Genomic DNA, 26,081 nt, shown 5'->3' with positions numbered 1-26,081 from the left:
TACAGCAGGTGCTCACGACTGCCCGCTACTTGGGGCCTTCGGGCAGTGGCATGTCTCAAGCCACGGAGGGGAAACGAGGGGGCAGCTCAGGCACAGAGGTCTGTCACTCCCTGCTGTCCTACCCTTAGACTAGGAGCTCCATGAAGATAAAGGCTTAGTCTGTCTTGACCCTGCCGGATGCCAGCCCGGCACACGGGACAGACACACACTTGCTGAGTGAGCAAATGATAGTTCCCGTCACCTCTTGTGATGACAATACGGTCGGTCCTTTGAGCCCCGGGGCCCCGAGCTGGGCCCTTCACAATGATGCTTCAAGTTCAGACTTGGGGGTGGCGAATACATGTCTCCGATGTGCAGAGAAGGAGACTGGGGCTCTGGGAGGAGAAGGTGACTTGCCCCGGGTCCCACAGTGCAGGGGCTCTGGCCCGATCCCTTTGATGGGAGGTGTATCATATTCCTGGGTTGCCACAAGGCATTACCATAACCTGGGCTTAAAACAACAGAAATGCATTCTCTCACAGCTCTGGAGGCCAAGATCAAATGTCAGAGGTCTGTGCTCTCTCGGGAGGCTCTAAGAAAGATTCCTTCCTGGGCGCCTGGGTGGTTCAGTTGGTTAAGCGACTGCCTTTGGCTCAGGTCATGATCCTGGAGTCCCTGGATCGAGTCCCGCATCGGGCTCCCTGCTCGGCAGGGGGTCTGCTTCTCCCTCTGACCCTCCTCCCTCTCATGTGCTCTCTCTCTCATTCTCTCTGTCAAATAAAATAAATAAAATCTTAAAAAAAAAAAAGAAAGATTCCTTCCTTGCCTCTTCCTGGCTTTTGGGGATTGCTAGCAACCCTTGGCGTGTCTTGGCTGGTAGAAGCATCCCTCCAATCTCTGCCTCCCTCCTCACGTGGCCTCTTCCCTGTGTGTCTGGGTCTCTGTGCCCAATATCCCTCTACTTTTAAGGACACCAATCCTATTGGACTTAGGGGCCACCTTAATCCAGCATGACCCCATCTTAACTTGCTTCCATCTGCAAAGGGCTTGTGTCCAAATAAGGTCACATTCACAAGTTCCAGGTGGACATGAAAATGTGGGGGGGGGGGCGGGGGGAACACTATTCAATCCAGTGCAGGAAGCGATGGTTCTGCGGGACTGTTCCAGTGGGGATCAGCCTGGGAGACAATGGGAAGGCCACCCCTCCCAGTCAGCTTGTGCAGTGGGTCAGCCATGCCTCAGAGCGCAAGGCTGGGGTTGAGGGTGGAGTTGGGAGACCAGGGCTCCCTGGAGAAGGTCTTCTGCTGGCCGAGCCTCTCTCTGAATCCCTTTGAGGAAATGCAGGCTCACAGGCCCAGGGGCTGCTGTGGGGGCTGAGGGGGCGGTCTCCATGTGCGCCCGCCAGATGCTGTCTGAACAGGTATTTGGGAGGACCGAACTGCCCTAAGCTCCAAGTAATTAATTAGTTCCCGAGCACTGTCCTAACAAGGTACAGCCAATCGGGTGGCTTAAAACAACAGAAATTTATTCTCTCACCACTCTGGAGGCTAGAAGTCCAAGATCAAGGTGTCGGCAGGACCAGGCTCCCTCTGAAGGCTCTAAGGGAGCATGGCTCCTGCCTCTTCCTAGCTTTGGAGGTTGCTGGCAATCCCGGACATTCGTTCAATCTCTGCCTCTGGTGTCACATGGCCTTGTCCCCGTGTGTGTCTGTCTCGGTGTCTCTTCTTTCGTATAAGGACACCAGTTAATATCGGATTAGGACCCACCTACTGACCTGATTTACATCCGTAAAGACCCCTACTTCCAAATGAGGTCACATTCATAGGTACCAGGACTTCAACATATCTTTTAGGGGCCACAGTTCGAGGGGGAGAGGGGTGGGAACAGGCTGGTTATTGACAATGCCACGATGCTGTTCCAATGGTTCATGTAACCCGGAGTCCTCACGTCGCTTTGAAGCGTGTTGCGTCTCCACGCCTGAGCTACCACCCTCGCTCTCCTCCCACAGAAACACAGCTTTAACCTGCCTCTTCTCCCTCCCGTGCCTCTGGGGCCTCCCTGGCAGCCGTCCCGCGGCTGGGAGGAAAGAAAGCTCCCGTAGCCTTGACCAAGCCTTCAGAGGCTGCTCAGGCGGGGTCCCCGGAGGCCACCTCTGTCACCCCCTTCCAGCACGGCAACTCGCCGGCTCACTTATTAGGCAGGCGTCGGCACCCACACGGTGCCGGCCTGGGCTGGGCTCCCAGGCCACAAAAACAAACCAGGCCCAATCCCTGCTCTTGAGGGATGTAGCCCAGCCTGGGGAAGACAGACAGCGGGACAGACGACAGACTGAACTCTCAGTAACAGGCAGAGGACCAGGCCCTCAGTGGTACTTAGGGGTGTTCCTTAGCGTTTCAGAATGAGAATCCGTCCGGATGGCCTGTCATGGATTCAAGTGTGAGACCTCTCGGGAGTCACCGCCCCCGTGGCCCTACTTCCCTCACCTGGAGGAGGATCCAAGGGCTTCTGGGACCCTTATGGAGGCCCGGAGACTCTGTGGCTTTGTGATACAGCTAACCAGACACAGGACTGGCCTCATCCCCTAATAAGAAAAATGGCCATTTGACCCCATTTTACAGACGAGCAAGTGAAGATTCAGAAGGCAGATGTTACTTGGTCTCAACACAAGGAGCGGGGAAGTGCTGGGATTCAAACCCAGGACCCCTTGATGTCGGAGCCCCCAGATGCACCCCCTTCTGTGTCTGTGTCCCTCCCTCCTTGACATGCCACCATGCCTGGGCCCCTCACCCCTTCTGTCCCAGCCCTGGGTCCTGGCCTCTGGCCCTTGTGGCGGGCGTGGCCTTGGCCGGGCCCCCTGATGCTTTCCCAGCCAGAGGTCAGGGGAGTGGCTTCTGATCAGGGGCTTGGGGCTTGAGCAGCGCCACCTCAAGGCAAAGTCGGTTGGGGACACAGAATGGAAACTCCTCATGCATCACCCAGCCTGGCCTCCTCCACTGTGCCGTCCCTCCCTGCAGTCTGGGAGCCAGAGACGCTGGTGGGGGGAGGTCCAGTGGTGAGGCTGTAGCAGGCCCGGGACCAGAACCCAAATGACTTGTTTCCCATCCTGTGCTCCTCCCCGGACTCTGCCCAAAAATGAAATTTTAAGAATAAAATAAAAGGACAACAGCCATCAGGCAGACAGTCAATAAAAATTTCCAAGGCACACAGAATCCCAAGTTTCAACATATAGGTGTACATTTTTTTTTTTTTTTTTTTTTTGGTCTCAAAATGTTGTTACAGCCAAGGCTCCTCCCCTCCAGGAAGTTCCATTTGAGGGTCCAGATCCAAGGGCGCACCCTCCAAGGCTGGAGACACAGAAGGTTCTCCAAGGAGCCGCTTTCTTGCTGCCCTTCAGGGGAAGCATCCAGCACTGGCTCAGGCCCCCCAAGTGCCTCTCTCCTCTGGATAACTTGTGTCATCAGGGCTGCTGGTAACCCTGGTGGGGCTGTGAGAGGTCCCAACACCTGCAGGCTCTGTCCCGTCTGCCATCCATGTTGGTTCCAATTTATATACAAGTCCAGGTTCTTGGACCCTCCCTGTAGCTCTCCTGTCCTCCCTCCCTTCCTCTCTTCTTTCCTTCCTTCCTTCACCTGTTCACCAATATGCATATTCACTCAGCGAACATCCTGTGGCCGGTGCTGGGGTGCTGGGAGGGACTGCTGTGGGGACAAGGACCTGTGAGGGCCACTGTGGAACATTCTAGGCCTTTCGGATCTCTTCAAAAGCTGCATTTATGGAACACTTAGCATGCACCAGGCTCTGTTCCAAGCGCATTGTGTTATTAACTCACTTGATCTTACAACAACACCATGAGGGAGAAAGGAGGTACTCTTCTTACCCTCATTTTACAGATGAGAGGAAGACTAAGACAGAGCGGTTAATGACTTGCCCCAGGCCACACAGCTAGAACGCTGTGAAGCAAGGATTTGAACCAGGAGGACTTTAGCACTCACAAGGGCAGGGTTTTCACTAATTTTAAAGCGTGAGCACGTCTAGGATCGCACACAATCTCTCAGTGATCCAGTAAAACAGGAACGACCGAGATGCTGAGTTCTGTATCACAGGTGAGGACAAAGCCAAACAGGGAGTTTGGGTGGGGGCACCGGAACCCTGGGCGCTCACCCCTGCATCCTACTGTCTCAGGGCCACTGTTGTTGGGGGGGTTGTGGGGGAGGTGGTTGGGTTGTTGATTAAACTTCGCTCAGTCTCAGCGCCCGGGCCCGGCCACTGTGACAGCCCCGGGACATCCCCTGGGCTGGCTTGCTCAGAGATATTTTCCACCACCACGGTATGACACACTTGACGACACTCCCATCACAGGGCCTGGGGGGTGGGGGGTGGGTGGCGCGGGGCTGTGGGAAAGCAAGGCCGGAAGTGCTGAGTGGGGAGAGAGATGCAGGTTCGGGGGAGAGGTACCCAGTCTACAATTCCTGGAAGCCAGGACGCAGAGGGAGGGAGGAGCTGGCGGGAGACTTATCATCTTCCTCCGTGCACCTGGCCTCATGCCACGCGCTGGCCACAGAGACCTCAGCCCTGGGCGGGGGAGTGACCGTGGAGGACACAGACAAGTAAAGGGACAGCCACACCCTCCTCTGCGGAGCCAGAGTCTTTACTGGAAATACTCTGCATGGGAGGGTTCTGAAGGAATCTCCTCAACTGGGGAGGGACAGTGACATGTTACATGGGCTTTAGCCAGAGAGGCTCAGCGACACTTCAGCTAGTTCGGGATATAGCTGGCGGAGGAGGTGGAAGGATTAGAGGGGTAGGTGGTGGGGGACAGGTGGACCAAGGAGGAGGCTGAGCAGGGATCTGAGCTCAAGGCGATGCTGCCGGGTCACAAGGGTGCAGATGATTTCAACTACAACTGCAATCATGGCAAGCAAGCTGCTGTGTTCATTTTTTAATTGGTTGCCAGGAAGCTTAGGATGGAATTTTGCTTATTTTTTCCCCATTAATATAATCATCTCCTGTGCAGCCCTGTGTATGCAAAGGGCCAAAAGCTGTGTCCAAATGTACAGGACTTTGGATCCTGGCTCTACCAACCATCAGCTGCATTTTGATACTTCCCTGTGCCTCAGTTTCCAAATCTGCAAAACAGGGAACATAACACCTGCCTGGCTGGGTCTTTTCAGGTGATAAGGATAATGCTTGGTAAGTACCTGGCACAGTGTCTAAATGTAATTCTTGATCTTTTTTGAAGTCATCCAGGATGCTAATTGTTAAGAGGGCAGCAATAGGTTATTCACCCTAGGATGGACGGTTTCCGCTGTAATTTGCTCAGTGGCCGTGGACCTGGAAGTTGCTTAGAGTGGGATCTGGAAGGTGGGGAGAGAGCAGGGATACCAGATGACAGCAGATGAGGAAACCATATAGTCCAAACAAATAACCCAGTCAGGAAATGGGCGGAAGACATGAACAGACATTTCTCCAAAGAAGCCCTACAAATGGCCAACCGACACATGAAAAAATGCTCAATATCACTCATCATCAGGGAAATACAAATCAAAACCACAATGAGAAACCGGTCAGAATGGCTAAAATTAACAACTTAGGAAATAAGAGATGTTGGCAAGGATGTGGAGAAAAGGGAACCCTCTTACACTGCTGATGGGAACACAAGCTGGTAAGGCCACTCTGGAAAACAGTATGGAGGTTCCTCAGAAAAGTTAAAAATAGAGCCACTCTATGGCCCAGTAATTGCACTACTAGGCATTTACCCAAAGGATACAAACATAGTGATTCAAAGGGGCACATGCACCCCAATGTTTATAGCAGCAATGTCCACAATAGCCAAACTGTGGAAAGAGCCCAGATGTCCATTGGCAGATGAATAGATAAAGAAGATGTGGTATATATATGTACAATGGAATATTACTCAGCCATCAGAAAAAATGAAATCCTGCCATTTGCAACAACGTAGATGGAACTGGAGGGTATTATGCTAAGTGAAATAAGTCAGTCAGAGAAAGACAAATACCGTATGATTTCACTCATATGTGGAATTTAAGAAGCAAAACAGATGAATATAGGGGAAGGGAAGGAAAAATAAAATAAGATGAAAACAGAGAGGGAGGCAAACCATAAAAGACTCTTAATTATGGGAAACAAACTGAGGGTTGCTGGAGGGGAGGGGGGTGGGGGGATGTGGTAACAGGGTGATGGGCATTAAGGAGGGCACATGATGTAATGAGCACTGGGTGTTATATGCAACTGATGAATCACTGGGTTCTACCCCTGAAACTAATAATACACTATATATTAATTAAAATGAACTTAAATAAAAAAATTTTTAAAAAAGAAATTAGAGATCTGAGAGGCTGGAAGGGCCGCCCACCTCTCCCTCCTTTTCTCTTATCCCCCCCTCCATCCCCCCCCTCCACCCCCCATCTGCCCTGGCTGACAGATCTCCCAGGGCCCTTGGCTGCCTGGTTCCCAAATGGTGCCGCTCCTCTCCCTGCAGTCTGACCCAGGCAGGACTGTCTCTGCTTCACCCTTGCCCCCCCTACCAGCTGCTCCCTCCTTACCCCGTCTCCTGAGGCACAAACTCTAATCCACCCTGGACATGTCACACTGTAGCTTCTGGCCCATCACTCTACCTGGTGCAAGGCGGCCCCTCATTCTGCTCACTGCCAGCTAAAGTCTCTTGTCAGACATGGTGGGGACAACTGGGTTCCCTGGGTGTGCCTGCTCATAGGCCCCTCTTGGCTTTCCAGCCTCCAACACCTCAGGTTCAGTTTTCCCTGCCTGGAAAATCAGTCTGGAAAGATAAGACCTTCCATTGTGGAAGGAACCTGAGGGATGATCTGGTCCAGCTATGTCACCAGGTGCCAGCTATGATAAATCAGGACCTGCCTACATAATCTAAAGCTGTCCTCAAACTTCACAAGAAGGAGAGCCATGATCGGTTAACAATGTCTGCCGTGAGTGGGTGCAATTGATTAGTGATGTCTGCCACCGGTGCAGCTTTATGAATGCCAGATATTGCCATCCACGATCTGGTCCAACTATTCAGTCAAAGGCATAGAAGAAAAAAAAATTATACATATATATATATGAGTTTTAATGTAATTTATATATATAAATTATATATATAAATTATTTAATTAAATATATAATCTTTATATATTTTATATATAAATTATATACATAAAATTATATATATTTATTTATTATTAAATAATAAATATATGTATATTAAAATTACATTTATTTCATTGTATTTATATTTATTATGTATTCTGTCTATATTATTAATTTATATTATATTAAATATACATATCAATTATATTTTTATGATATTTTATTTTTATTTTCCCATGAGACCATGTCGGATGGTGCCCAGACACAGAATAAGATAAACCTGACTCTTACTAGCAAAAAAGATACTCCTTTTACAACCTTTTTGCTTTCTCACCGTTTGGTGCTGGCTGGAATGTCCTCAACAGTTTCCCAACACTTGCTTATCCCCCCTTTAAACTAAGAGAGCAGATTTCCAGCAGGCAATGAATTGAGACATTTTATTTTATTGTATTTATTTTTTATAGTTACCTTTTATTTATAGTGAGTATCAGCTTTTCCATTTAAAGAAGCAATACAAAGGTTTTTCTTTTTAAATAAAAGTATTTAAACCAAAAAGTGAATGGATTTGAAGAAAAATATTAAGTAAACAATAACAGAGATGGTACATTGAAAATACATATAGCACAAATGCCCGAGGCTTGAGAACTGTAACTGTCCCAAGAACTCTTCAAAACAGAGACTGACTTGGAGAGAGGTTTCACAGTTTGCCCTGGGACACAGAGCAAGGGTCTGGGCACGGAGCTTGGGTCTGATGCTCAGGCCAGGACTGAGGAGCCTCGTGGCCCGGAACACATGGCGTCGTATGGCAGGAGGTGGGAAGGAGCCAGGTAATTAAGCTCTTTCGTGGTAAGGATCCAAGACTCAGACATCCTCAAGAAAGGGGAGTTTATTTCGGGCATAAGGAAAACAATCTTGAGCGAACAGTCAGCAGCCCCTCTGGCAGCAGGAGTCTGGGTAGCAGAGCCAGATGCCCTCTGCTAACGGGGCTGAACTCCTCCGCAGGTTTCTCCCAGCTCCTTCTCCCGAGGCACCTGCTCCCAGGGACCTCCCTCTTTCCCTGAGTTCAAAAGGCTCAAGACTGAGAGAAATATGATTGGCCAGTTCAGGTCCGGCCTCCCTGATTGGGTGGAGCTTCTTTTCTGAGCCAGTTCATAGGCTGCTTGTCGGCCTGTGGGTGGGCTTGTGTCAGGTCCCCACCCAATCAGCTAGGCGCAGGGCCTATAAGTGCAGGTACACCGCGCTCACAGCTTGGTGACCCGGGAAGGCGTGCTTTCTTGGCAGAGACTTTTAGTGTGAGAGGAAGGTTGCGGCAGACATCACAGGTGTGATCTGTGTCAGGGACAGAGGGAAGAGAAGTGGAGAGGTGGTGGTGAGCACCGAGAAGGAAGGGGCCGGCCCCGTGTGTCTGTGTTTGGGTTGCAGGGAGGATTGCCCTGAAAGGAGACGAGCCTCTTGCTGGAATGGGCATTCTGGAACCTAGTGAGCATGGGGCTTCGCCTCTCTGTGTCTTGACCTCAGAGGGGGACGATGCCCCCTGTGTGAAGGTAGCCGGGCACCGGGAGGCCAAGCAAGGTGGTCCCAGATAGTTCATTAATTCATCCAGGGAATATGATGAGGGTGCCAAGCGCACTGTGAAGTGCGGTGAGCGAGCTGCTCTTCTGGGTGCGGGGGTGCCAGCCCCTGAGCTGCATTAGAGATCCCTCCAGTAAAGGTCTAGACTCTCTCTGACAGCCTCAGAACCTGCCACTGGGAGGCGTTTACTTTCCAGCAGCAGGCCTCCCGAGTCTGTGAAACCGCTATGGAAAGATCCAGCCAGTGTCGACTTTCGCCGGGGATTTGCGACCGTACTTGGGCCACAGTGGCAGGGACCCAGGAGCTAAGCATGCCGAGGTCACAAGAGATCCCAAGGGTGAAGTGACATGGCCGCTTTGTCTAGCCATCCCATGACCCTGAGAACCCCCTCCGGGACCGAATCTCGAAGTTTGGGCACATTCATGGAGGCAGTGTCTCCCTTCAAGGGAAGCAGAACAGACCCTTGAGGCATAAGAGGGTTTGTCACCTAGATGAGGGAGGAGAGAGCACTGCAGGTACAGGGAACAGCATGTGCAAAGGTGTGGGGGCGTGAGGGAGCTGCTGGTGCCTCAGTAGGACCACTGGGAGGGTTCCAGAAGGGAATGTCCCAGCATGATGCTGGAGGAGCAAGAGCTAGGCCAAGAAGTGGTGTGAGGGCAGCGGGGAGCCATGGCAGGGTTTAAACAAGGGGCAGCAGAGCCGTATTTGTGGTTCAGAGAGAGCACTCTGGCTGCCCTGTGGAGGATGGGCAAGAGGGGGTGCACTGGGGCGGGAAACCCAGGGAGGAGGACACGGTGAAGATCCCTGGAGAACCCCAAAAACTCTCCGTGAAGAGTCCTTGCAGGGCTGGGGAGGAGGGATGCTTTAGAGGCAAAAGCCATGGGACTCCACTGCAGATGAGGGGAGTCCCAGTGCCCCCACCCGCTGCAGTTCTTGGCTTGGGCCACGGAACCAGGGAGCAGCAATGACGGTTTTGGAAGTGAACAGCTGAGTGTGCAGGGCTGGGTGGGGGCCCTCGGGGCAGAGATGTCCAGGGGGTAGCTAGACGCTGGGTGGCTCAGCAGTGGACGAGCCTTGAGGACAAAGAGCCCTCACGTGGGCCCGGCACAACAGTGGGCAGCGACCTGCCTGGTCATCGGTCTACACTAAGTAAGCCGGGTCCTGATTCTGCAGCTCTTGGAGGGACAGGTAGGCATCGGTGTTCAGGGTCAGGCAGAAGGTAGGGGCCCTGACCTGGCCTCGCCCGGGGAGACTAGCCCAGGGGAAGCTGACCCCCTCCCCGGGGCCAGGGGCTGGGACCTCCCCTCTTGCTTCCCGCAGGGCATGCTCTGGGGGTGGCTGGCTATCCCCCAGGTCAGGCGCTCCTGGGGTGGGAGGCACCAGGGGCTGGGGGGCCCAGTCTCTGGGAGCTCCCTCCTGCAGAGAGGGGGGCAGCTTCTCTTCACCAGCTCCAGCGCCCCCCGGGGCAGGGTTAGGGGGGCTGGGGCCACCCAGGAGACCGGGAGAGAAGAGGAGCAGGTCATCCCCCGGGGGGAAGGTGCAGTAGGCATCGTCCTCCGCTGGCGGGGGCAGCAGGGGCGGGAGGAGAGGCCCCTCGGGCTCCCCGGGCCTGCCCTCCTCGGGCTCTTCTGTGCAGGGGTCATAGGTGAAGTACACCTGGCAGGCCTCGATCTCCACAGCATCAGGGAGGTGGAAGAAGAAGTAACCCTGGTTGGTGAAGCAGCTGGTCAGCGAATGGCCGCTGGTCTCCGTGGAGGGTGAGGGTCCCTTCTGCTGCTGCAGCAGGAGGAGCTGTGTGGCCTTGGCGTCCCGGTCCAACACCTCCAGCGGGGAGATCTCGGCTGCCTGGGCGTTGGGGCTGAAGGATGACGAGGGGAAGGGCGAGGAGAGCCACTTCTGCAGGTAGAGAGAGCAGATGGAACGTGAGTGGAGTGCCTCCCCCAGACTCTCAGAAACAACTCCTAACTACAGTCTACTCAGGGCTGCTACCTCCAGGAAGGCCTCCCTGACTGTACCCCCCCCAACCGGCTTGGGGAACACTCGGGGTCAGCCCAGGGAGGGTGCTTCCTGTAGGTGCCCAGGGGATGTGTCGTTTCGATGAGGGACTGTTTCTGGAGCGCCTGCTGTGAGCCTGGCACCACATTAGGCACCAGGCAGAGGGGGAAAGCCTCCATGCGTCAGGTGGGGGCCAGCACAAGTGTGGGAGTCCACAAACCAGTGTCAAAGCCGAAAGGGCCCTGGAGCCCATCTTGTTCACTTTACAGATGCCCAGAGAGGGGACGTGGCCTTGGTCCTGATCACACAGCCAGCGGTGGGAGAGCTGGGAACAGGCTCCCTGACAAAATCTCTGATGGGCGCGGATGGTCCTGCAATTCTCCACCCCCCGCCCCAGTGCTGTGCGGCCCCCACCTGCCACACAGTCCCTCCGCAGAGAGAAGAAAGTGCCCACCAGAGCACCTCCCAGTGGCTCTGGAGTCTGGAGAGCCCAGGTCCTCACTGACTGTGTGACCCTGGGCAGGTCACTGCACCTCTCTGAGCCTCAATTGCACAACACTTAGCCCCCTCTTTCCCAGCTTCCTTACTGTGGGCCAGCAGGAGGATGCCAAATAAAATGAAGGCAGAAGTCCCTGGCCCAGCGTGAAAGGCAGACCACCCGCAGAGGCGTAAGGGACAGCAGGCCCTCAGGGGTGTGATGGGGGCCGCGGGTGGTTACAGTTGAGAACCCCAACAGCCCTCTGTCCTGGGAGCCCTCAGCAGCTGGACTGGGGGTCCCCTGGGCACAGGGACCAGGCCCGACGGGCTCCTCCCACACTCCTGTGCCCAGCAGGCTGAGAAGAGAGGGAGAGTGCAGGTCCGGGGCCGGGGGAGGGGGGTCAGGCGGGTAGGGTCCGGCCCTGGAAGAGGCAGTGGAGGGGGCAGGGCCAGGCAGGTGGTGCTGGGCATGCAACCAGAAGAAGGAGAGGCCAGGCCTGTGGCCTGCACTGGTGTGCCAGGGCCTCGCTGGCCCCTCTCAGAGGTGTGCATGGTCAGCCACTTCCTGGGCCCGGGCCTCCGTCCACAATGCCCTGAAGTGGAGGTGGAAGGCGGGTGCAAAGAGAAATGTATCCCTCTTCACACACACCCTCACACACTGGCACACATACGCCCGGGTCCCATGGATAGGGGGGCAGTGGGCCTTGTGGCCCGGTAGCCAGAGGTCCTGGGGAAGAGAGAGAGGAGCAGGCCTCCCCCCCAGATGCAGAGGAGAGGGTGCGGTCCCTCTTGGCCAGCCCCAATCCCCAACCACACTGTGCCTCCCCAGGGCTTCCTTGGGATACCCTCTCCACACCCTAGGTCTGGGACAAGCATCTAGACCTGGGGATGAACTCATGGGAAGATGGAGTGGTTTGTACCTCTCCAGGATGGAGCCCACTCCCACCTCAAAATGTCCTAGTCACATAGAATCAAGAAGATTTCACCCTGGAAGAGGACTAAGGATGCCTCTAGTCCAGCCTTCAACCAGGAATCCCTTCTGCTATATTTCTGACACATAGTAAGCCAAGGCTTGCTAGAATGCCTCTGTTGATGGGGTGCTCACTACCTTTAGGGCTTTAGGAAGAATTTTAAGGAGATACGTTCCCCCACATCAAGAGAACTGTAGGTCAGCTATCCCCAGTCTTGGGAGTTTTCCAAAGAATTCCAGAAGGGGTCCTGATCAGCCATAATGGAGAACTCCAAAGCCAACTCTTGACACCTCTGGCCCAGTATGGCTTTCCAGCCCCTCCGTGCTCCTGCTGATCTCCCTCCAGCCCCATCTCATCCTCCGCCAAATCTAGAGAGCCTGGGGAGGGGAAGGTGATCGAAGCAGCCCACCACAACCCCCTTCCCCCTCGACACTTCCTTCCTGAAGCAAGTGTGGGCTCAGGGAGGGGAGATAACTGAGGTTTAATGGGGCTCAGAGTGTTACTACTATCTGGGCCAGCTCTTTCCCAGTGACTCCGCATCAATTGATGAGAAGTGGCTCAAGGACTTGTTACCATGGGGGATAGGGTGTGGAGCCCACTCAGGGCTTTCTGCAGTGGGGAGAGGAACCACTGCCCATGAAGAGGGTCTGCACAAGAGGGGGGCGGGGGGGAAGGGTGTGGAGAAGTGGCAAGTCCTGCTCAGTCAACAGACCGGTGACAGCAATTCTAGCTAGGGCCCCTTGAGCACTTACTGTGCGCCAGGCATGATCTCAGGCCCAACCACACAGTAACACTCTTTCCCTCCCCGAACTAGCACAGAGACATTCCAAAACGCGCCAAGGTCACACAGCCAGGAAGGGCTGGAGCCGGGATTAAAACCCAGGCAGTCTGGCTCAGACGGGAGGTGCTCTTCAGCCTGAGAAGGCTGGTACCAGAGCTGGGGAAAGGGGCCCACACCCAGCCCAGAAGCCACTCACTTCGGTATTTGTCTCCTTTCACAAAGTGCAGACCCACTCTTCCTGTGCCCCCACTCACTCACACCTCTGGCCACCCCCCTGCCAGCCTGAGCCAGCTGCCTGCTTCTCTCCTCCAGCCCCAGACTCCTACCTGGAAATCTCCTCCATGCTCTGACTTCAGCTGGGAAAAGAACTCCGAGGGGTCTGGGATGTGGCACTTCAGAACCTTCTTCAGCCTGAACAGCGGAGGAGCAGGGAGAGAAGGAGGATGAGAAGGGAAGGGGGCCACGGTATCGGCGGGCACCCACAGCCCTGAAGGTAGGGTACAGAGCCACTCCACATTCGTCTGTTGGATCAATACCAAGTGAATTCCCAGGAAGGGAGGGTGCTGGACTAGGTCCTGGGGACATAAGAATGGTGGACAGAGAAGGTCTCTGATCTTAAGGAACTGACATTCTAACAGGGAGACAGACACGAACCAAAGGTGCAACACGACCATTCATTCTATGGAAACAAAAAGCAGAGGGCTGTGCAAAAGAAGGATGTGGGGGTAGGGGACCACAGGAACCAGAGTGGTCAGGGACCACACAGAGCCAGGTGTCTGGAGTAGAGTGAACGAGGAGGCAGGAGGTAGGAGAGAGGCCAGATTGTGTGTCTTCTTATCCAGGCTGTCATGGATGGTGGTTCAGGTTGTGCACTGCCTAAGGGCACCTGGTTTTAGGGGGGTATTGAGTGGGTGCTGAATTCCAGCCCATGCTCTGCTTGCCAAGCTGAGTTCCCCAGTATCTATATGCACCTACCTCAAAATGTGGTCATAGCCTCAAGGCCCCAGAAAGCCTGACTGCCTCCCGTCTAGATGTTCAGGCTCAGGTCGGCCCTCTCCTCCACCCCTTCTGGTCTCCAACCACACCTGCCTCCCTGAACTCTCAGTTGTTGTAATGCTCCTCCCTCCTTCCTATGTAAGGCCTTTGCACACCCTGTTTCTTCTGTTTCTGATGCACTCCCCACCACCTCCACCCTGCCTGGTTAGCTCCTCCTTCAGATCTCAAGGGAGTCCTCACTTTCTTGGGCATGCTTCTGCCAGCCACCCCTCAACCAAGGTTCCTCTCCCCGTTGTCTGTTTCCAATCCATCGAGTACCTTCCTTTACCATCCTATTAGGGTGTGTCATTGTATTTGTGTATGATTTATAAATATCTGCCTTCTCCCACGTGACTATGAGCTCCATAAAGATGGAACCGCATGCATATGTTTGCCCTTGTCTTCCCAGGCCTGGCACTGAGCTGGCACTCTCAACTAATAAAGGAATAAGCTAATGAATGCCGGGATCTAGAGAGATCCACGAGGACACACACATAGAGACAGTTGGCATTTGCACACATGTGTGTATGTGTACTCAACACCCAAGAGTAATGCTCTGGGGGGGCCTCCATGGGGCTTTCCCTCCCCTGCTCCCCTCAGGCTGGTTCCCTGGGCTTCCATCTTTGGGGTGACAAGGAAAAGCCAGGTGTTAGGCAGGGAAGACTTTGGGGAGGGCGGAGGGAGCACTGGTGTGTGGGAGCAGCCGAGGGCTTGACCTGACAGGGGGTGTGTGTGTCAGATTGTCAGATGAGAGCACGAAGGAGCGGGAAGGGAGGGCTCTTACCATGGTCCGATGTACTGGTAGTTGGCCAACAAGCAGACCAAGATGATAAAGCCAGAGACACAGATGACGCCCAACATCATGGGGCCAAGCCAAAGAAAGGTCAGAGTCTGCTTCTCTGAGGCTACCCAGGGGCAGGAGGAGAAGCAGGGAGAGGGGTTAGAGAGGCGCCCCCGCTCGCCCAGATCACTCCAGCATCCCCCCCACTGCCACCCTGGTGCTGAGGGACAGGCCGACCTCAGACCCAAGGCCTTCGCAGGTCCCGGCTGGCCCAGCAGACCTGCTGTGTACCGGGCTGACAAGGGACATTGCGTGCCTCATCACAGCAGCCCTGCCGGGGAGCACAGTACCCACTTTACAGACGAGGAAACTGAGGCTTCCAGGTGAGAGCAGCCCACCCCGGCCACACTGCTCACCCTGCAGGGTCACAACGAGTGAGCTAATAATAGCAGATGAGCACGACTGGGTCTGAGCCCTGTACCCCTCCCAGGCCCCCCCCACCAGCTGCCCCCAGGCCACACCCCAGCCATCCCCTCCCATCTGAGCTCCATCCCACCCCTTCTGTCCCTGGTACCTGGCGTCCTGAAGGGCAGCGGCTGACTCCAGGGACTCCAAGCTTTGTGGCTGCCTAGGTGGGCCCTGACCCGCACTTGAAATTCATACAGGGTGCCTGGAGTGAGTGTCTCTAGGGAAATCCATTGCTGGTTCTGCCTGAGGATCAGCACGGAGGCCTCCTGGGGCAGAGACAGGCGGGGGTCTGTCAGAGCAGAGGGGTCTCCACGGCTCACCTCACCTCCCATGGCAGGGCTGGCTGGGAGGCTGAGCAGATAACACCTTCCTTCCTCCCCGCCAGCCACCCTCCTCCCCACCCCACCCCCCGCCACTCTCCCCCCACGATCCCTGACTACTCAGCCCCAAGCCCCAAGGGCAGCCTGAACCCCTCCTTCTCATTCATCCTCCACACACAAAGCCTGCTGCCAAGCAGCTGGTTTCACCTGCGGAACCAGAGCGATTCTGGACCCTTCCCCTTCTCCCCTCTCTCCTCCCCCCATCTCAGGTACGAGCTGGTCTCCCAGCTTCCAGCTCAACTCTGCTACAGTCTGTCTATTTGCCACGCAACCAGGAAGAGCGTTTTTCCAGAGACGTCTCCCACCTCTGGATCACTCTTTTCGCTTTTTTCCCCCATCCTTCAGACACACAGGCCGTGTCATGGCTTCAGTGGCGCCCCCAGTCTGAAGTAGCCTGCCCCAGCCCGTCCCAAATGTGGACTCCCATTTCGTTTCCTTGATAGCCCTTCTCAATATCCCATAGTGTCCAGTCTCCCAGTTTGCAGACTGCCTTCCCACCCGCCATGTGAGTTTCCGGAGCTCCAGAAGCTTGTCGGTTTTGCCCTCCACCCTCTTCCCAGTGGCCAGCCCACACCCAGCGCCTAGTAAGTACTCAGTAAGTGTTGAGTGAGCAAATCTGGGAGTGGGGAAGCGAGTGGGGAAGTGGCAGACCCCAGTGGCTGTGGAGCACGCTGGGTTTGAAGCATGGACAGGTGGCTTCCCAGGGCTCAGAGGGTAGTCACCTGCCCCTCAGCTATGTAAACTCTTGCTCTGGCATCTGCCACCAGCTGGAACCCCTGGGTTGTCGGGGGCACATACGGGGAGGGAGAGGCCAGAGCAGGCAGTACAGGAGAGCGGCAGGGGCTGCCCAGGGGCTGCCGTGGCTTTGCTGACATGAAGGATGGACAGGGTGACCCGGACAGCAAAGAGGAGTCCGGGCAGGTGGGAGCCGGGCCATACACTCACCTCCCAGCTCTGGCCCGGGGACCTTGTCCGGGCCTCAAACTCCAGGTAACTTCCAATGTAGTGGGAGGATTGAGGGACTTTCCAGGTTATGTTGAATTTGTGGGTCTCGACTTCGGTGACTTGGAGCAAGTCGGGGGCCATCAGGCGAACTGAGGCAGGAGAGAGGAAGGGGGAGTGAGCTCAGGGGATGCTGGGTCACCATGCTGAGGGGATAAACCTCAGACGCACCCCCACCTCTACCTTTGCACCTGCTATTTCTCCCTCCTGGGTGCCCTCCCCCCCCCCAGAGATCCTGCGTGGAGAAGCCTTCCGCCACCACCCACCACTCTCTACCCCCTCACCTGTTTTATTTCCCTGCCCAGCCCTTAGCCCCACCTGACATATCAAATATCTGTTTGGGGTTCTTTGTTCATTTTCTGTCTCCCCCGCCAGACCGGGAGCTCAGTGAGGCCAGGGACTGTGTTCTCCGAGATACCCCTGGTGCCTGGAGCATTACCTGGCACGTCATAGGCACTGGATTAAGTATCTACTATACGAAAAAAGTCAAGGCCGCATCCAGAATGGATCTGAGAGCTTTACATGGATCATCTCATGTAATTTAATTGAATCTCAGTATCCTTATAGGATTATAAGATTTTATGATTCTGAAGTTAAACTGACCTAAGTTTTTATAATTCTGGAACTCTGTAGAACTACATGAATGTCTATTGAACATGTGCTAAGCGGTTTCTGTGTCTGTCTCACAAACTCCTTACAGCAACCAGGGTCCGGCAGATAACCGATTCTCCCCATTCTTGATGGGCAAACTGAGGCTCAGATGTGTGAAATGATCTGCTGGGCAGACCACATTCAGTTAAGGCAGGGCTGCATTGAGAACCCTGCCTAGATCTCGCCCTTTCTCCCTTAGAGATGGCCTCCCTTAGAGATGGTCTGGGGATGGGGCTGGGCACCCAGTCATTCAAAACACCTTCCCAGAGCCCTGCCGGGATAAGGCCTGGTGCTGGGTACTTAGAGTAGAGATATAGGGATGACAGACGCTCTACCCTCAGAGAGCTCACAGCCCAGTGAGGGAGACAGTCCCAGAATCAGGCAGTGAGGACCCTGAAAAAACACAAACACCCTGAAAGAGGAGGTACGATGGGCTGAGAGAGTCTGAGAAGTCCTCCTGGAGGAGGTGACTCTTCACTGAGCCCTGAAGGGTGAGTGGGAACTTTCCTGGTGGGAAGAGCCTTCCTGGCTGTGGCACCCGCAAATTCAAGGGCTCAGAGGCATGGATGGGCAAGCTGAATTCAGAGAGCTGACCTTTGGTTGTGATGGGAATACAGGCCACGAGAGGAGGAGTGCTAGATTGGGAAACCAGGACCAGATCCTGAGCTTTGAATACCAGGGGAAGGAGCCAGGACTACATCCCGAGGGCAGCAGGCAGTGAGAGGTCACACGTGGGTATGGAGAGAGACCGGAATGGGGAGGGTCCCAAACAGAAAGACAGGACGGGAGGTTCCTAGCCTGCCCCAGGCCCCCCACCCTTCCCAATTCCTCACTCACGGTTCTCAAAGGGCTTGAAGTCCTGGGTCATCAGTGTCTTCCACCTTTCCCCTTCATGGCACATCACGCTCATGTGGACGATGTCAGCCGCAGTCAGACTCTGAGCCTGCAAGGGAAGGACATGGTAGGGATGGGGGGCGGGGAGGACAGGGAAGAGGGAAGACCAAGACCGCAACAAAAGTGGGGGCCTTCACACGCCCCACCAGCTAAGACAAGGGTCAGCAGACTTTTTCTGTGAGGGTGCAGAGAGTAAATATTTCTAGCTTTGCACATCAAACGGTCTCAGTCACAGCTACTCAGTTCTGTTGCTGGCTTGTAAAAAGCAGTGAGAGACACCCTGTAGGAGAATGGGCATGGCTGTGTACCAATAAAACTTTATTTATAAAAACAGACAGCAAGCAGAATTTGACCCGTGATCTAAAGTGAAGTGAGCTGCCTCAGAAGGGAGGGAGTTCCCCATCACAAGAGACGTGCAAGCAGGATGAGCCCCCAAGAAAAGGCAGGTCTGGAACTGTACCTGTGTAATAGTTTTGAGTGTCAAAGCCTGTCTCTCCCCATTCCCACATCCTGACTTTTTTGGGAAGGATACGGCCAGGCGGTGAGCATCTCCTGCGGGCAGGCACTGCTCAGGTGCCTTAGGCACTTCTATGGCTGATTCTCATAGCAATCCATCCTCATAATGCACATGAGAAGCCTGAAGTCACACATGTGGTCAGCAGGGGAGTCTGGATTCAAAGCCAGGCCTCTGCATCCACTGCCCCCACAGAGCCGCGACCCTGGGCCTCAGGTCCTCTCCAGATATGTGCTCTGGGTTCCAAGAGGGTGTTTTCAGGTGCAGGACCCCAGGCACAGTCCTTCTGACCTACCTGCCACAGGGCCTACCATGAGCAAACCTTGAACCTGATCATCAGAGTCCCCAGAGCTGGGAATAATTCCTCCCTTTCCACCCCAAGGACCCTGCCCCTGCCTGCATCTGGTTGCTCTGGGGGCCTGATGTTTCCAGATAATGATGGTATTATCGTCATTATTAGCATGATCATAGTCGTTGTAAAGATGCCAGGAATACATTGTCCTGGGCTCTTCCTCCGTCCCGGGAGCTCTTCTGCGTGCTGGACACACGTTCTCTCATTTAACTCTCCCATCACCCTATGGGACAGGCACTGTGGCTCTTCTCATCCCGCAGCCAAGAAGGCTGAAGCTCTGAGAGGCTGGGCCTTGCCTGAGGTCGCACAGCTAGGAAAAGGTGGGGCCAGGATCTGAAGGCAGACCCTCTGCAGAGCTCACGGGGACAGGCACAGCTGTCTGGTTCCAGCCGCGTGAGCCCATCTCCACATCCTCCTGCCGCTTAAGAATGGGTACGACCTGATGACGGCTGGAAAATGTGGTCTGGGCAGCCCTGGTGTCCACCGCTGCCGAGGAGGGCGTGACAGACAATAATCTGATGCACGCCCACATAGACGTGGCCACACGCCCATGTAGAGGCAGCCCATCTAGAGGCTTCAATTGCAGCTCTCTCCCCTCCCTGGCAGGGCCTCTCTGAGCCTCAGTTTCCTCATTGACAAGAAGGGGACAATGCTGGGGCCCACCCACAAAGTCACAAGGATCCATGGACTACAAAGTCAAGCGCATGCTCTGTTCTGGGTGGGGTGCCTAGGGCTTTAACCCACAGGACAGCTCTATGAGGCAGGTACCATCATTCTTGCCGTTTCGAGAAGGGCAGCCTAGGACTCAGCAGTTGCCGGATGTCACCCAGCGGGTGTTACGACGGAGGCAGGGCTGGCCCCAGACCTTCAGCTCTGGGATCCGCACCTTTTAGCCCACGCTGCCCTGCACTTGCCAAGGCCTTGGGAAGAGTCAGAGGGGGTTGTTGTCATTGGTGGGCGCCCCCCCCACCTGATGAGGAGTACAGAAGTGTCACAGGACCCACAAAGCATGGGGGGAGGCGGTGAAGCAGAGGCAGAACGACCGAGCAGCTCGGACCACAGATCCCTCAACCCCCAATCGGCCCTGAGTTCTGGCCTTGGACGCTGCCCTGCTTCCTTCCACCTCTCTTGCCCCGGGCAGGCTGCTGTGCCGCAGTCTGTAGCCAAAGCCACTGGGCTCGCTGGGCCCCAGCTCTGCCCCTGGAAGGACCCCCCTCTGCACCTGCCCTCCCTGGGGCTCTCTTCTCAGCTCCCATTACTCACATCTGGGGATCCAAGGACCAGGTGACAGGCCCAGAATGCCAGGCTCATCGGGAGCAGCTCACAGGATTTGTTCCAAGGCCTTTCAAGGCAAAAGAACCTCCTTAGGACAAAAGGAGGGACCCCCAGAACCAGCCCTCGGGGTGGCCCCCCATGCAGCAAGGCCAGTCTGGGCGGGGCTCTATGCCAACCTCGGCAGAGACCCCCATTCCCCCACCTGCTTCACATCCCATCGCGAGTACCTCTTCTTGCCCTCCCCAGCCTAGCCCCACAGTAGCCACAGTGATCTTTGAGAAACAAGCAGTTCAGGACATGTTGGCCTCCCCACCTAAAGCCCTCCAGAGTCTTCCCATGGAGCTGGAAGGAGCCTTTGGAACCCTGTGGAATCACCACCTACCCAAGGCCATGGCCAAACCCAAAGGCTCTTTTGCTGTTGCCACCAGGATGTCCAGATCACGGCAGACCCTTCTCTGACTCCCTCTCAGCCCCCATGCTCCCAACCATGCCCCAGGCCCCTGTTCCCACAGCTGCCCTCGGAGTCTCACAAAAAGCTTGGGGAGCCCCCTTTCTGACTGCCCCCTTGCTTCTAAATCGACTCTAACCTTGGCCCATCAGCCGCACAGCCCAGTGTCCCCAAACTACCCTGTCTAGCTCGTCCCCGGCCCCTCCACTGTAGACTGGACCCCCACTGCTCACTTCCACCCTGGTTCTAGGAATCTAAACATCAGACTCCTACATTTTCCAGACTTCTGTGATACCAAGAGTCTGTGGGTCCTATCAGTCCAAATTCTCAAAGTGCAACATCTTGGAGTCTACCAGTAAGGAATCCCGAGAGTCTAAACACCAGTGATGATAAGAACCACCACCTCCCAATCCTGAGATGCTACTGTTTTGCTGGTCAACCCCACACTCACCGTCTATCCGGATGAGCGTGGATCTTGCAGGACGTGGTCTGCGGGTCCCCATCCCAGCTCCAGACACAGGAGATGTTGGCTTTTGAGTTGTAGAAGCATGTGAGCTTGGAAGTGTCTGCTGACAAGATGAGGCATGAGTGGCTGGCCACGGGGTGTTCACAGCCCCCCAGGGCTCACCCACCACCCTGCTCCCTGCACCCTGTGCCTACCAGATGAGGAGGGAGACAGCCCTGCTGGGCAGAAAGGAACTCAGTGGATCCATTTCAGAGAGGACAACACTGAGCCCCAGAACCTGCAAGGTCCCGTGGGCAGGCCGAGGCAGAGCGGGCATGAAAAGCCAGTGTCTTCCTTTGGCGTGGGGAGACACATGGGTGCAACAGGGACAGGACAGAAGGGCCAAGGGAGAAGGTGGACACCTGATCTCTGGTCCCATTGCCCTTGCCTCCCTCCTCCCCTGCCTCCTGCCCCTGCTGACGGGCCTCTGCCGAGAAGCAGGGGTCCTGAAAGGGGTTCTACAAGGGTGTTGGCCACCTTCCCAAGAGAAAGCGCAGCTATCCAGATGCCAGGGTCCTCACCATTCGCCGCTGTGGATCCCTGAGGGATGGCCAGAGCCAGGAGGAAGACAGGGAGGGACAGACACCAAGACAGACCAGGAGCTGCCATCACATCCATGGGTGGGAGCTGGGGAAGGGAGCCCTAGAGGGAGGAAGAAGGGGAGAAAGCACAAGTGAACACCTGCTCCAGGTCCCTCGCTGCTCTGAGAGGCAGGCTGAGCCCTGCCCATCTCAGCGTTCCCCGTTCTGCTCTCTACCAAGCCAACACCATCCAGCCTCAGGGCCTTTACACCTGCTGGTCCCTCAGCCCCACACATACTTCCTTCCTTCAGGGATTCAGGGAGCCGTACATTGTCAGGGCTGAAAGGGCTCTCTGAGTGAGCCCACCTCCTTGTTCAAAAGCTGGGGAAACTGAGGCCCAGAAAAAGGAAAGATTTGCTCAGGTCCACATAGGGAGGCCAGCACAGAGCTGGGATTAGAGCTCACCTCTTCTCTGCCCTGCTGCCCCCTTAATCACACCTAAAACCCTCATCGGGAGGCTCCTAGATGCCAGGCTGTCTTACACTCCTTAAATGAAGCAATTAGAACTCTATTGGAGATACTCTTATTATCTGCATTTTCAGGTGGGGAAACTGAGGCACAGAGACATAAAGCAAACTGCCCAAGGTCATACAGCTGTTAAGAGGCAGATGTGGAATCTGCGCCAGGGCAGACGGCCCAGAGCCCGGCAGGGGCTCCTGTAACTTCTCTGACTCTATCTTCCCCCACCACCGAGACAGTTGACATGCTTGATACTCAGGTACTGATTATGTGCCAGCAATACTCGGGCGTACTGAGCACTCACGCTGTGCCCAGCACTTTACTACACTAGATCATCTTCTCTTCCCAGCAGCGTGGGGGCTGGGTGCTTGTGTTATCTATCCCCTTACACAGACGAAGGAGCTAAGGCTCTGAGTCATTAACCCCCCAAGGTCACGTGCGCAGAAGAGGCAGAGTTGGGATTTCATTCCCAGCTCACTCACCCCCAGGGCCTATTCCCTCATGTCCTTCGGCCCTGCCCAGACCCTGTCCTGGGCACTGGTCCCAGAGGTAAGGCCAACAGCCTCCTGGCCCTGGAGTCGAGGAGTCAGGGCCCAGCAAGGGCACAGGCCAACTGTCAGGTGTCTGGCTTGGGTTCGAAAAGGAGCCCAGAGAGGTACCTATGGGCTCCTCCTTGCCTGGCCCACCATCCCCACAGGAGGGGGAGCTCCCCGGGGGGGGTAGGGGATGGGGGCTGGTTGCCTTTTTCCTTGGGAACCCCCCCAACAGCACAGGGCACAGCGTTGGGACCCTCAAGGGGTCCAGCGAGCCCTCCTGTGCCCCCCTACTCACTCAATCATGGCCCTGGAGCATGGCACTATCCTCTCCCTGGAGGGTGTCACCCCAGGCCAGCACCAGCCGGCAAGACAACCCCATGCCCAGGACAGGAGCGGGTATAGAGCCTCAGGATGAGGGGAGGAGGGTCGGGGCAAAGGCGTGCAAGATCACAGGAAGGTCAAGGCCAAACCACAGCCCCAGCAGAGGCGAGCCGGCGGGAGCAGAAGCATTGTCTAGAATGAGTTCCCCGCCACTCATAGCAGAAAGGGTGCAGTGATGTACATCACGATTGCAAAGGGCACAGGGAGGGGAGCGTGGGCTCGTCCAGAGCCGGTCGGGGCAGGGAGGGCTCCTGGCCGGCGCCGAGGCTGCACCCTCCAGCAGAGCAGGGCGCGGAGGCCCAGGGAGGCTAAGGAACCTGCTCAAGGCCACGGGCCCAGCCTCAGGGAGAACAAGCAGGACCTCTGAGTCCTAAGCACCGTAGGTCCTGGGTTCTCACGCACACCCACGCACCCTGCCCTTCACGGCTGCACAACCACACTCACTGACTCATGAGGTCCCCACTGCAACCCTGGAAGGTGGCTGTCGTCACCCCCCGTTGACAGATGCCAAGACTGAGCTTAGCGCTGCCCGGGGAGCTGGACTCAAAGCCAGTCATCTGATGCCAAGTGAGGAGATGATAATGACGGGGACAATGATGATGACGATGGTGATGATGGTGACAGGGATGGTGACTAATACTCGGCTCTCGTTCTGTGCCTAGGTCCTTAGCACTCAGCAGATATCACCTCGCTTGGTCCCCACAGCCACCCTGGGAGTAGGTACCATTATGACACCTTTTCTCAGATGAGGAGGCCGAGGCCGGTAAGCCTCTCGCCCAGGCCAGAGTGCAGCCGAGCCGGGGGTTGAACCGCGGTCAGTACTGCCTGGTTTCCTGCCACCGCCGGGGCTGACACTGTGGGCCATGGGGCGCCGGGGGGCGGGGCGAGGACCAGAGGCAGGAGCACAGCAGCCAGACCGCCGGCCGTGATGGGTGCCATCTCCCCTGGTCCTCCTGGCCACCCCCCCGCCACACACACACACAGGGTGGTGGGCAGATGGGCAGGGGGGCTGGCCTCTTGCTGTTTAACTCCAGGAGCATCTCCCCAGCTGGGCTCGGAATCCCAGCTGTGGGACTAGGAAGGGGGACCCTCAGAAGTGGCTCTGCCCCTCAGCCATCCCATCCCACCCCTGCGGTGCTCCTAACACCATTCAGGGCAGGAGGCCTCATTCCCCAGGAGAGAGGGCAGCCCCAGAGATGGAGTCCCATCCCCTCCAGTGGTGCCTAGGGACACTACTGACCTGCCCGCTCACACGGCCAAGGGAGGGACAAATCCAGACTCAAACGTGCAGGTCTGGCCCCCCCAACCCAGGGCTCCCGGAGAGGAGGCAACCCCACTTCATGGCCAAGTCTCAGAGGGGCCCCTTCCCTCCGCTCCCACCCCATAGCCTCTTAAGGAGCACTTTACACAGGGATGCCTCCCCAGTGTGTGTCCTTCCCCAGTGTGGGTCCCCTTCCACAGCCACCAGGAGGGGGCTCGCGGGTCCCCCCACCCCACACCCCAGTGCCCTCCATCTGGGGCTCAGCTGACCTCCCCCCCAGTCTTCCTGCCTTCCTGCCTCTTTCCTCACCCCTTCTGGGTTGGGAAGCCCCTCGTCCCAGAGCAGCTTCCCCAGGGATGCGCTGGGAAAGAGGGGTAGCCCAGAACTAGGGCCATGAGATCAGGACCTGCCTCATCCTTGAGGGATTTCAAGATAAGGCTGGGGGCCGGGAGGGCTCGGAGATGGAAGTTCCAGCAGAATCTCCTGGGGCATCTAAGTGAGAGGTGAAAGTTGTCCCATGACCTTCACTTCCAGCCCTGGGCTGGTGGCAGTGCCGAGAGGGAGCCCCCGCAGGTCGCCGGGAACCAGACGGGGGCAGGGTGAGGGCAAAGTCACCTGGCTGAAACATGGGGCTGCCGCGCACGCTCTTGGGATCTCTCCACTGCTGGGTCCACAGCCATCTCCCCAGGGCCCTGCTCCGACTCCGACCGAGGCAGCCCAGGTAGTAGCTGGCTGATGAGGCCGGCAAAGACTAAAACCCCAGGGCCAGCCCACTTCCTGTGCAGAGGATGGAGGGGGCAAGGCCTGGGGTGGGGACGGGGAGAGAGCAGGCTGGTGAGAAACTCTGAAACTCCTGAAGCACCTAGGGGACCAGATAAAGATCTCCCTCCTCCGCGGCGGGTGTGGGGGGGGCAGCGTGGGTGTCTTGGTAGCAGACACACTCACACACGCGCGCGTGCACTCACACACGCACACGTGCACACGCCCGGTGCCTCTCAGATAGGCGCCTTGCTGCCCATAGGAGCCCGAGGGGGTGCAGCCCCTTCTTTTCCCTCCGCCACCCCAGCGCATCTCACACAGGCCACTTCAAGCCTCTGACACCTTCATCCAGTCTCACACACACACAGCCACTAACACCCAGGCCTCACACAAACACGTCCTTTGAGGTGTCCCCAGCGCTTCTCACACCTATCCCACCCACCCCTCGGAGACCTCCCTTTTCACCCAGCCTCCCAGGGAGCCCCTTACTTACTTTAGCATTCGGAGGGGACCATGTTCCAGGGCTCTGCAAACAGTTTGATGGCCTTTTATTGAACATTCTAGAACCTTCCTTTTCCTTTCAAGTCATGGTTCCTAAGCCTTCCCACCCCACCCCCTGCTCAGGACTTTTTTCTCAAATGATGAGAAATTGGGGGCCCCTCTTTAGAAAGGCACACACCTAGTCATGCACAGTGTCCCAGGCCCAGGGGCCCGTGAAGTTCCATCCAGCATCCAGAAGCAGCAGCTCTGCGTTCTCTTTCTCCTGATTTTGATGACCCTGCCTCAGAGGGGGTTTCTGATAAGCAGTTCCACAGAACCTCCGATCTGCATGGAAGGAAGAGCAGCATTGACAGCCCTGGGGGGAGAGTCAGCGGGCTCCGTTCTGAGGAGAAGCAGAAGCAAGA

At 56.0% G+C, this 26,081-nt stretch overlaps 1 protein-coding gene across 1 annotated transcript; it reads right to left on the bottom strand.

Annotated features, from left to right (window-relative positions):
- Positions 1-7,576: 7,576 nt before the first annotated feature.
- IL2RB (interleukin 2 receptor subunit beta) lies at positions 7,577-25,303 on the bottom strand. The gene is made up of 10 exons (XM_045872587.3): positions 25,033-25,303; positions 21,721-21,841; positions 21,146-21,260; positions 20,235-20,313; positions 18,049-18,154; positions 16,504-16,652; positions 15,285-15,444; positions 14,714-14,834; positions 13,221-13,305; positions 7,577-10,566 (listed from the first exon to the last, which is right to left on the bottom strand). The coding sequence occupies exons 2-10, from the start codon at positions 21,815-21,817 to the stop codon at positions 9,811-9,813; spliced, it is 1,668 nt and encodes a 555-aa protein (XP_045728543.1). The 5' UTR covers positions 21,818-21,841; positions 25,033-25,303; the 3' UTR covers positions 7,577-9,810.
- Positions 25,304-26,081: the final 778 nt, after the last annotated feature.

This window comes from Mirounga angustirostris, unplaced genomic scaffold (genome assembly GCF_029215605.1).
Source record: "Mirounga angustirostris isolate CCGP_5_RB_7025 unplaced genomic scaffold, mMirAng1.0.hap1 SCAF_5, whole genome shotgun sequence".
NCBI classification, from domain to species: Eukaryota; Metazoa; Chordata; class Mammalia; order Carnivora; family Phocidae; genus Mirounga; species Mirounga angustirostris.
This window is presented reverse-complemented; position numbering and strand designations above follow the sequence as displayed.